Raw genomic sequence first — 11312 nt, 5'->3', positions numbered from 1 at the left:
TTTAAAATACTTTGAATTTAATACGATTTTTATGTAATTAGACAATGATGAAAATTTTATAAGGGTAATTCAATCACTAATATTTGATTTTTAGTCATTCAAAATGTATTGTACAGGGTGACATTTTTATACATCTTGGGATAACTTTTATTCATTTTAGAGATAACTTTTATTCACTTTAGGACAACTTCACAATGAATGTGCAATATTGATTATATACTAGATTTTTTTAAAAGTTGCAATTAATTAGAAACAATTGAAAAAAAAAAAAAAAGAGTAGTAATTATTCTAAAACGTACTCTCTAATAATTATTGTCCAACATTCCGACAAATTAAACAATGCACCCAACTTTTCAACAATTCCACACACTTCACTTACTCCTTTAGTGCCTTGCCCAATCCAAAACAAATCCAACCTTTTACTAAAAAAGAAACCTCCATCACCCAAAACTCATTATTTTCATATTCATATTCATATTCATATTTCTCATATATTTTTCATCTGATCCATCACAATGGCATCCGAATCAGACTTACCAAAGCTAGGACTCTCACAAGGAGGTCCAACATGGAACCATCTCACAGGGTCCAACAACTGGGAAGGTCTTCTAGACCCACTCAACGACGATCTCCGTCGTCTGATCCTTCGTTGTGGCGACTTCTGTCAAGTTACCTACGACTCCTTCATCAACGACCCTAACTCCGCCTACTGCGGTGCTAGTCGCTATGGTAAGTCAGATCTTTTACAGAAGACCTGTTTTCCTGGTGGTGCTGATAAGTTTCAGGTTGTTGGGTTTTTGTATGCCACTGCACGTGTTGGTGTGCCTGAGGCGTTTCTGTTGAAGTCGAGATCACGTGAGAAGTGGGATAGGGAGTCCAATTGGATTGGATACGTCGTCGTTTCGAATGATGAGTTGAGTAAGGAGAGTGGAAGGAGAGAGATTTATGTGGCGTGGAGAGGGACTATTAGAGATTATGAGTGGGTTGATGTTCTTGGTGCTAAACTTCAGTCTGCTAAACCTTTGCTAAGTGATCAAGATGATGACGGTGTTCCTGCTGGTATGAATTTTTGTGCTACTTTAATTTCCTGTTTTTAAAAGTTTGTTTTAATTTAATTACTTTGTATTTGATTAAGTTATTGTTTCTTATTTACGATCTTGGAATAGTTAAAAACAATGGCTAAAATAAAAAATAAGAAAACAATACATATAAGATGATAAGAGGTACATATAAAAATTTAAAAGGGGAACTGATAAATGAAATAAATCATTACTTACAATAATGGACATATAAATTCACATTGTATTTCTTAAATTATCATATTAGGGAAGTTATTAAATACAACATGTTATTTATTTGCAACCTTTTCTATTTTTAACACGTTTTCTTTTTGAGTAAGTTTTATACCTTGTACTAGAGCTGTCAAAAATCGACCCGAACTGGTGAATCCGAACAGTTTTGAACTATTCCGAAAAGGAACCGAGCCGCTAAGAACCTGTTATTTTAAAACCGTAAACCGACCCGACCCGATTTTTTAAAACCTGAAACTGAACCGATCCGAATGTTTGAGAACCGTTAATGAACCGTACCCGATATCAAGCTGAACTGATACAACCCGAAACCGAGAACAACCCGAACCGAGTACTTTTGAACCTGATAGCAACCCGACCCATTGTAAACCGAAACCGTTTAAACCCGACAAACCCAAATCGTTTACAACCTGTAACTGGTTAGGATTGAACCGTTTATAACTCGTAATAAGTTATGATCGAACCGTTTACAACCCGTAATCGGTTATAACTGAACCGTTTATAATCCTAAGTTCGTAACCCGTTATGACCGTAGAATTTTGTTTTTTTTTTTTTTTTGGGTATATTTTATCAATTGTAAAACAAAAGGGTTCGATTTGAATTATAAAGTATTTATATTAAAAAGGTTTGGAAATGTCATTGAAACTCTTATGCTACAATATTATCGTCCTCTAACGAGTAATGGCTTATGGAACACTATATTGTATTAAAAAAATTAAAAATCTAAATCAAAAGCTAACTCTAGATTTGGTATTATTATTTGATCCTTAAAATCATTAAAGTTAAACAACTAATTAATACTCCGTATGATCTAGTGGAATAACTAATTAAAGAATATTGAGGATATACTAGACGATATACGTTAACGAAACCCGTTTAAAATTGGCAAAACTAGTTGTCAAACCGACTAAGTTCAACTCGCACCGATTACAACCCGACCCGATTAGGACCCGATATGTGTTGACCCAAAACCCACTTTAAACTGACAGACCCCGTTTTTAAACCGACCGAATTTAACCCGAACCGATTATGACCCGAACCAATTATAACCCGACCCGATTAGAATCTGACCCGAAAAGAAACTGTAATAAAAATAAACCAAACCGAACCGACCCGGAATTATTTAAAACCGACCCGAACTGACCCGTTAATAATTCCAACCCGTTAAAAACCGACCCGTTACAAACCGAAAACCGATAAACCGAACGCAAAACTGAACCGAAAACCCGATTGACACCCTACTTGTACTTACTAGTGTACCCCACTTGCTTTATCACACTTTCTCAATCTCTCTTTTCTCCTTAATATATGTAGCCAGCTAACACATGAAAAAAGTAACTCCACTGAATAAGTAACCCCTCCGACCTAGTAACCCCTGACAAACTAGTTACCCCTGACCAGACCTAATAACCCCTGACCACTAGTAAGCCCTGACGAACTAGTTATCCCTGAACGGGATTAGTAAGCCCTGACCAGACCTAGTAACCCCTGACCACTAGTAATCCTGACCGATCTAGTAACCCCTGACCAAGTAACCCCTGATCGACTGAGTAATCTCTAACCGACCTAATACCCTTGACCAAGTAATTTAACTCATGACCGACCTAGTAACCCCTAATCGACTTAGTAACCCTTGACCGAGTAACCCTTGACCGAGTGAATAACCCCCAACCAAGTAACCCCTACTGACCAAGCAATCCCTTTTCATAAATTAATTTTAAATATACTATTTGAACATCAAATAAAGTTTAATTCTCCTTTAACATGTTAACTAAATAAAAACAGAGGAAATATATCTTAATTTTTTGAGCTTGGGAATTTGGATTTGTTCCAATAAAATTGTTAAAGATGTAAACACCTAATTGGGATTGGGGTGGACGCCCGTGCCGAATTAGGATTGTGGCTTTAGCTCAGTTAAGTGGCACTTTTTAAAATTGAATACCATATGATGTAATGACACGTCTTTTTCAAAATATAGCTTTTATTATTTTGATAAACTTCAAATTACTCCCTCCGTGTTTTAATAAGTGTTACACTTCATTTTTTGGTAAAAAGGTGTATTAAAATATTATATCTTTTTCAGGACCACTCAAATCCACTATTTCTTTTTTTTATTATATCTTTCCTCTCACATTATTTTTCAGTAAATTATTAACCCCACTATCTTTCTTTTACAATTTTTTAATACTCTAACTACCTCAGTTAACTATTATTTTATTTAAGTCTTATGTACCGATTAAAGTGTAATACTTAAAAAAATACGAAGGGAGTATAACTTTAATTGTAGGTGATTCTAGGATAATCTTCTAATTGTTTTTGGGACTTCGAGAGATAACTTTAACTATATATACACGTTTTTGTAGAGGGGTCAACATAAAGTAGATGATTGCAATTGGAGTTTTCAATTCGTACTCCAAATAAGTAGTACTCCATATTTTGTTATAAGCCTTTAGGACTCAAACTAAGCCCTATTTGTCAACATATATTTTCACTATTTCGGTGATAATAATAAATTTTTTTTTTTTTTTTAACAACACCCACTCATAATTAAATTTACTCATTTTTTAACTGTATCTATTTTTTTTTCTTACACTCACTCATTTTGTAACATTTTTTCTTTTTTTGACACATCATCTTGTAACATTGTCTTCCCCTTAGCTTAATTTTTGTACGAACAATAAATGTTACTCTGTAGAAATTTAAAATCTTATAGTTGTGCACTTGTACTGTTGTACATGCTTTAATTATTACATTTGTAACATCATTGTTTCATGGAATTGCGGAAGATTTACCATCCAAATTAGTGGATTCAACAGAACCAACAAAAAACGAGGGGACTGGTATATATATTATCTCTAGTAGATCATTCTTTGATAAAACAGAGTTTAATTGTCTTAGTTCTCTTCTATTTCCAACTTTATACTTTTGAGTATCCATCGTAATAACTTATGATTTCAATATATCATTAATTCACGACATACACTATCCTGGTTTTAACTACAAAATGTTAACACCTTTACCATCCTATTGGCAGGAACAGTTTTTCCTTCATGGATCTTGTCATGTTGTCAACCAACTTTTAAGAAAAATCCAGGTATAATATTAACTTAATAGCGTTAAAATTTCACATAATTTTAAAAAAAATATAGTATAGTCTATAATAAAATTAAGATCGAAAGATGATGATTAACATATAAGTGAAATACGCTACCAAGCTAAGATTGGTCTAGTAGAAAAGGAGAGCACCTTCCAACCATGAGGTTAGAGGTTCAGTCCCCACTAGTGACAATTTGGGGGGTGGAATTCCCTTATCTTCCCCATCCTTCCAAATTGTCTAACCCGCTAACCTGGGTCGGGTTAACCCGTGAGGAATTCCAGCTTGACAGGACCCTTCATCTTTACCTACCAAATAACCCCAAAATAACCCAAAGGTGAGATTATTTTTACTGGACGGCCCAAAGTGCAATTATCCCGAGCAATTTTTCCTTTTAATAAAGTATTATTATACTTTCCGTTTCAAAATAGTACCTTTTATTAATTAACATGGTCTCAAGATGTGCCTTAGATTATCAATATCTTAAATTAGATAATAACAACTATTAAAAAAAGTTGATAATTTGAGTTATTGAGAGGAATCTTACAATAACTTATATGACAATGTTTTTTTACTCTTTCGTCTTTTCGTTCCTTTTTGCTTGTTTTATTGAAATTCATGATTTGTGGAGAGAGAAACTTTGATTATGAAGAATCTCTAATACATAACAGATTATAAGATACAACATTTATTACAATGTTCTTAATTTATGAATGTTTTTCAAACGTACCATTAATGCACATATAAAAATGTTAGTGACATTGTTAAAGAATATTAGATTATTTGATATGATTATTTTGTTTCTATCTTATATTTTATTCGACAATGCTGATAACAAAGACGATGATGAAGACGATCAACCAAAAATCATGGAAGGTTGGCTTACAATATACACATCCGAGGATCCAAAATCTCCCTTTACAAAACTAAGTGCAAGGACACAGCTTTTGACTAAGCTTAAACAACTTATTGATCAATACAAAGATGAAGACATTAGCATTACATTTGCCGGCCATAGTTTAGGTGCAACACTATCAGTCGTAAGTGCTTTCGATGTCGTTGAGAATCTAACCAAGGAGATCCCGGTTTCGGCTATTGTTTTCGGATGTCCAAAAGTTGGTAATAAGGCCTTCAAGAAAAGATTTGATTCATACCCTAATCTTAAGGTTCTTCATGTTAGAAATGTGATCGATTTGATCCCTCTTTATCCTTTCAAACTTTTGGGGTACGTAAATATAGGTATCGACCTAGAGATTGATACGAGGAAATCGAGTTTTCTTAAAGACTCGAAAAATCCTAGTGATTGGCATAACTTGCAAGCTATGTTACATGCTGTGAATGGTTGGCAAGGGGTTAAGGAAGAGTTTAAGCTCGTAATTAAGCGAAGTATTGCATTAGTGAATAAATCATGTGATTTTCTTAAGGAAGAATGTTTAGTGCCTCCATCTTGGTGGGTTGAAAAGAACAAAGGCATGGTATTGAATGAGGATGGAGATTGGGTTTTGGATAGTCCAGAGGAAGCTCCTAATCCAGAATTTGATTAAGTACATTAATTTTGCTTGATGATTAATTAGTTTTTAGAATTGAGCAGTGTACAATTTTTTTTGGGTAATTGGATGGTTGTATAACATTTATTTTATTTGGTTTTTTTTTTTTCCCTTTTGTTGTAATTAGTAGATTTATTTGCCTGCAATTGTATTTTAAATTTCTTCACGAATGTACCAACTACCTTAATAGAGTAGTTAAAATTACAAGCAAATTAGATATCTTCAATGGATATCATGATCTCACCTCTTGACTTTATATCGATCCCAAATAGATCGTACATCTAAGTTTAAGTGCTAATCTCCTCTAAGTCAAGAGGTGAGATCATGGTATCCATATAAGGGCAATTGCCTTGCTTTTGATTTATTTGAACTTATTGGGATGTATTGTTAGCACAGTACTTAATTCTATTTTTTTATTTTTATTTTTTATTTTTGAAGGATACTTAATTTCTATTTCGATCTATTTGAAAATGATATTAGCCTTCAATCGCAAACCATTAGTTCTTGCATTGTGGATGCGTTTTTGGTTTAAGTTATTGCGGTGCTCTGATGTTACTTCATCTAGATATTGCCAAAAAAAAAAAAAAACAAAAAAAAAAAAAAAGGTTTTAATTAACCATTTTTTGAAAGCAATTTATCCACAATACATACCTTGAACCTAATTGGGGTGATGGTTTTTGCTTATCGTGAAAATGAACCTAGATGTGATATGTTATGTCAACTTCCAAGCCTTGAATTTATAATTGAGATCAAGTTTTATATACTTCTTTCATTATTGTATTATTACACCATAGTGGCTAGACACACTTTTTTTAATAATAGATAAAGGAAGAGAAAAAAAAAAGGGTAAAAATACTAAATTATCCATGTGATTCAAACAAAATTCTATAAAATCAAGTTTTAAAAGTAATGTTATATTGGGTATTTATTACATGAACAAAGATATACTTATAAAACGGAGGAATTATAATTAATCCATCCCTTTAGACTATTATCAATAACCAAAGCCTGGTCTTCTCACTAGCTTCACACCAAGCACAGCCGTAGCGGCGGAGCCATGTTGGTGCATACTGGTAAACATGCATCTCCAACCAAAAAAAAATGCAGTTCAATAATACTCATCCTACACAACTGTACTTACTCAAAATTGGAATACATAGCTCACAAATCCATGAATAGGTAACACTGTTACCGTGTTACGGCTTCATTGACTTCCTTCAGTCTTACAAAGTTTCAAGTTAAATCAAAACCGCCAACTACCTTGTAATAAATACTAACGTCCAATAAACAATGTCAAGGCAGCCAAAAAAAAAAAAAAAAAAAATCCAACTCAGTGAGGTATTCAATTTTCAGTTTTTTTTTTTTTTTTTTTTTTTTTTTTTTTTTTTTTTTTTTTTTTTAAAAAAAGTACTGTATTTCAATTTTCAACAGTGATAAAATAATTTAGGAAACAAATTAAGCTGCAAACTGTGGCCAAACCACACTAAACAAGGGTAGTTATTAGCACGAGTAGAGTGGTCGATCACACAGGCTTCTAAGTGAAATTAATATAAATGGCCTTAATATTTGAAATTTACTTATACAAAGTAAAGAGAAAACTTGTTTATCAATAATCTATTCTTCAATTTTATCATAAAATTTATAATTTAATAAAATATTTTTCCTTAAATAAATGATTTTAGGGCTTAATTTAACAAAATTACAGCCATTTTCAGTGTGAGGTTTTGTAGCTCCGCCTCTGACACCAAGGTCACCAACACAGTGATAAAAGAGTTAAGATACGTACAGGTGTACGTCTTTACTCTGACTCATCTTGTAGGATAATAAAAAAGACGAGATGGCAAAATTGATTAACAAAGTTTGTGAATCATAAAGATGGGCAAAGACGTGCCCTTTTATCTATTGGACGTATCTTACGTATTTATAACAGGGGGAGTCATGGCTTTTAATGGGACTCCAACCCATTTAACTGCTCTAATTTCCAACAACAAAAACAAGATCCTCCTCTCTCTCACACACACACATTTCTTCATTGAAGCGCCTCTAACAACACTTGTATCACCCATTCAAGCAGCTTCTGAGGTAAGTCAGTTTATTTTTGTAATCATCATGTATATCATGGGTTTTTTTTTATTTAAATGTTAGTGCAGTAAGTTTAGGCTTTATTGGTTCTAATTATTAAGATTATGAAAGATTATAATTAGACTATGTTGTTAGAAAAGAAAAGTATGATTGTCAAAAATTAAATAAGAATAATGAGCCTTACTGATAATTGAATCAAATATGCATTTTCTTTCTAAAATTATGTGAGATTTTGAGCTTTGTTTGATGATTGAATCAGTTTTGTTATTGCTAATGTGTTGCGGAACCCTTTAATGTCACTGCTATTAATTAGACCTCATTTATTGTTCCTATCTAAACAAACCGTATCCATTCAAAAAAAAAAAAAAAAAAAAAAAATGTATTGTACTCCCCTCCGTCCCTTAATTAGATTTCTACTTCACTCTATTACGTGAGGTATAAATGTTAGAAATAGAAATCTGATAAAGGGACGGATAGAGTACTGTATTGAATTGAATGAATTTGTTAGGTGGTGTATTAAACTAAGTTTTCATAAACATTTCCGTAATTTTAGGTGTAGTAGGCTGAATCCCTTGGTATTAACGTGCTACGTTACTTTCATCATAAATTCATAATGGATATTTAATAATCAACTGTGAAAAAAAATTAAAAATAAAAACATGCATGTAATTAATTATCAGGGTTGTGGAAAGCTAGAACCTAGAGGATGAAGTCAATTGTAATTCTGATTTTGTTCAATAAATGATTTTGTATTTGCACTCCCATTTTTTATAAATTTTTTTGTGTTCCAACACAGAAAACTCAAAATGCAAATTAATGGCTTCTGCCTAGCACTATGGCTTGTTGGAGTTCTACTAATGACATTCAACTCCTCAAGTGGTATAGTTAATCGATCTATACTAGTTTCCGGTAACTACTTGCTACTCCCTCTGTCCCATTATTATGTCTGTTTTTCTATTTTCATTTTTGTTTCATGTATAATACCTAAATACCTCCACTTTATACATTTTAACATACTCGTACTATATTTCCCTAAATGTCCTTTAAAATTGGTGCTCACACGTACTTCACACATGTTTTTCATTATTGTCTCCACTAGAAATCACACTTGCTTTATATACTTCCTTCATTTGCATGAAAAAACCGTGAAATATGAGAAACGGGCACTTAATTGTGAAAGGGAGGAAGTAGTCTATGTTTGCTGTGCGATTTGGTATTGATTTTTTTTTTTTTTTTTTTTTTTTTTTCAGTTAAAAATTCATTTGATTATCATTGAATTCCTTCACTAGTTTGTGTCATAGACATTGATAAGAATGGTCCTATGCCTTTCTTAATCAATTTGCATGTTGTAAATGGCTATCTGGTGAATATAATAAGTAGTCGGTTCTCAAGGCATCATAAATTGCAGTTCCTTTGAATAAATTTATGTTTTGATACTTAAATTCTATTTAAATTCAACTCTATAATATATATATTAAATACATGTGCAGGATACTAAACAATTCTTACAAGAATATGTTTTTTGGATACTAATATACAATAGTATAAGAAAAGGGGTGAACTGTAGTATGGAACTTGTTTGCAAGATTGAAAAGAACATAAATGATGGGTAGAAAAATAATGCAAGAGAAACTTCACTAGGAAAATATCCTAAGCTTGATAGCTAATGGAAAAACCTTGACAGGAGATTTTGGCTCAAACTTTCCGCTATAATGGACCGGCAACTCCCTTTCACCTATAATTCTCTCCTACGAACTCAAGCTCCATTTTACAACAAGAATTTCACTCAAGTTTCCACTCCAATACAAGGATTTACTCAATGCCCTTGAACAGTACAATTGCTAAATACGAAGTATAGTTTATAAATAGTTTAACACTTACCTACATGTTGGGTACTCGAAAGCAATCTAACACTAATTTGTATATGGTATTTGCCCTTGTTTGAGTTCCTCCTAGATTCCTGTATGGCTATATGCTGTAATTTACTGCTCTGTTAATTCCGCTGCATACTTGCATTATTGACTTAATGTGTTAGTCTCAGAACCTGTGTGGTGTGAAAACCTGACAATGTGTAAGGAAGTCTTATATTCTTTGTGGTATACGAAAATGTGTAGACTATTGTAGCAATCTTGATTATATCATTACAATATTGACAATGAACATGTTACACACTCCCTCCTAAGTTCTTATCACGATGTATTACACTTTCGCTAGGGCTTTTTGGTTCTCCTAGTCACCGGAATATAAAGTGCACCACCTTTCTGATGATGCGCTGAAAGACTGGTGCATTTGGTTTGTTAGCCTTGAATTCACAAATCATGACACCAAAGCTAAGTTACCTGGACTTTAATTTCAAGCCATAGTAAACGTTGTTTTGACTGCAGAATTTTTAAACAACGAGCCATAGCTGTATATCAAAACGCACCTGCAATGGAAACACCTTGCTAGTAGTCATTTCCACCCCAAAAATACATTATAATAAGACAACAATTGTTAATTCTGATAACTTCAACCCAATATATCTCTGTTTCTGTATTATATTCATCATTATATCAGTTTTACAGGCGTAATGATAGAAGATAGCAATACAATGACAACAACGAAAAGAAGTAGATACCTGAAGGTAACAATTTCTTTGGTATACCAGCGTTGATACCTGTGTTTTCTTCCAGGTTAACCAGCCATTTCTGCTCTTTACAGTTTAACACAAGTATGTGCTTCCCTGTTTTGCAGGATAACAGATTTGGTTTCAACTTTGCTCGCGGAAATTCAAATGGTGATGTGAGCTTGGAAGACTATGGCCCTGTTGATCCGAGCCCAAGTCAGGCTACTATAGATCATGGACCTATCGAGCATGGCTCTCCTTCACATCCTTACATTCCAAAACCAAAGCCTTCGCCACCGGCTCCTATTCCCTCTGGACCATGATGGATCGCCATAACCTTTGAAAGTCGTCAGCTTAGCTGTATTCTTTTGCTTCCACGGATGCCCAATGTACATCTCCTTCAAGTGTAACATCTACTAGTATTTCAGAATTTATATGAAAATATTTTCTGTAATATCACTATGGATCCCCTGTTTAGTTCTTGTATTAATTTAGCTAAGAGAGTTAGGTTTTCTCGTTGTAGTCTTGAGTCAGTTAGGAAAAACACTATGGATGGTAGATCAGGTTATCTAATTTGCTTATGATCAAAACTATTTACTTGACTCATTAATCATTCTTACTTCTTAGGCATCTTCCATAGTAAGTTCTAACAATGTACAAGTACGGACTACGTA

At 33.2% G+C, this 11312-nt stretch overlaps 2 protein-coding genes across 3 annotated transcripts; both read left to right on the top strand.

The window, feature by feature from the left end:
- The first annotated feature begins 421 nt into the window (after positions 1-421).
- Positions 422-6214, top strand: LOC145587795 (phospholipase A1-IIdelta-like). Of its 2 annotated transcripts, XM_081644472.1 has the most exons (3): positions 422-1059; positions 4345-4404; positions 5245-6214. In XM_081644472.1, exons 1-3 carry the CDS (start codon positions 516-518, stop codon positions 5946-5948), a joined length of 1308 nt encoding a protein of 435 aa, XP_081500598.1. In that variant the 5' UTR covers positions 422-515; the 3' UTR covers positions 5949-6214. The 2 variants fall into 2 exon arrangements, with proteins under 2 accessions (XP_081500598.1, XP_081500599.1); XM_081644473.1 differs by lacking the exon at positions 4345-4404 and having other exon boundaries at positions 423-1059; positions 5245-6211.
- A 1433-nt stretch (positions 6215-7647) lies between these two features.
- Positions 7648-11171, top strand: LOC145587794 (uncharacterized). Its single transcript, XM_081644471.1, has 4 exons — positions 7648-8033; positions 8830-8942; positions 10598-10656; positions 10767-11171. Exons 2-4 carry the CDS (start codon positions 8840-8842, stop codon positions 10959-10961), a joined length of 357 nt encoding a protein of 118 aa, XP_081500597.1. The 5' UTR covers positions 7648-8033; positions 8830-8839; the 3' UTR covers positions 10962-11171.
- The last annotated feature ends 141 nt before the right edge of the window (positions 11172-11312 follow it).

This window comes from Chenopodium album, chromosome 17 (genome assembly GCF_948465745.1).
Source record: "Chenopodium album chromosome 17, dcCheAlbu1.1, whole genome shotgun sequence".
Lineage (NCBI taxonomy): Eukaryota > Viridiplantae > Streptophyta > Magnoliopsida > Caryophyllales > Amaranthaceae > Chenopodium > Chenopodium album.
The sequence above is the reverse complement of the archived record's forward strand: the minus strand, read 5'-3'. Positions and strand labels throughout refer to the sequence as shown.

Coding starts and splice junctions, on each gene's coding strand:
- LOC145587795 (XM_081644472.1), top strand. CDS start 516: ATGGCATCCGAATCAGACTTACCAAAGCTAGGACTCTCACAAGGAGGT. Junction 1,060..4,344: donor TGATGACGGTGTTCCTGCTG/GTATGAATTTTT, acceptor TCCTATTGGCAG/GAACAGTTTTTCCTTCATGG. Junction 4,405..5,244: donor AACTTTTAAGAAAAATCCAG/GTATAATATTAA, acceptor CTGATAACAAAG/ACGATGATGAAGACGATCAA.
- LOC145587794 (XM_081644471.1), top strand. CDS start 8,840: ATGCAAATTAATGGCTTCTGCCTAGCACTATGGCTTGTTGGAGTTCTA. Junction 8,943..10,597: donor TCGATCTATACTAGTTTCCG/GTAACTACTTGC, acceptor TCAGTTTTACAG/GCGTAATGATAGAAGATAGC. Junction 10,657..10,766: donor AAAGAAGTAGATACCTGAAG/GTAACAATTTCT, acceptor CCTGTTTTGCAG/GATAACAGATTTGGTTTCAA.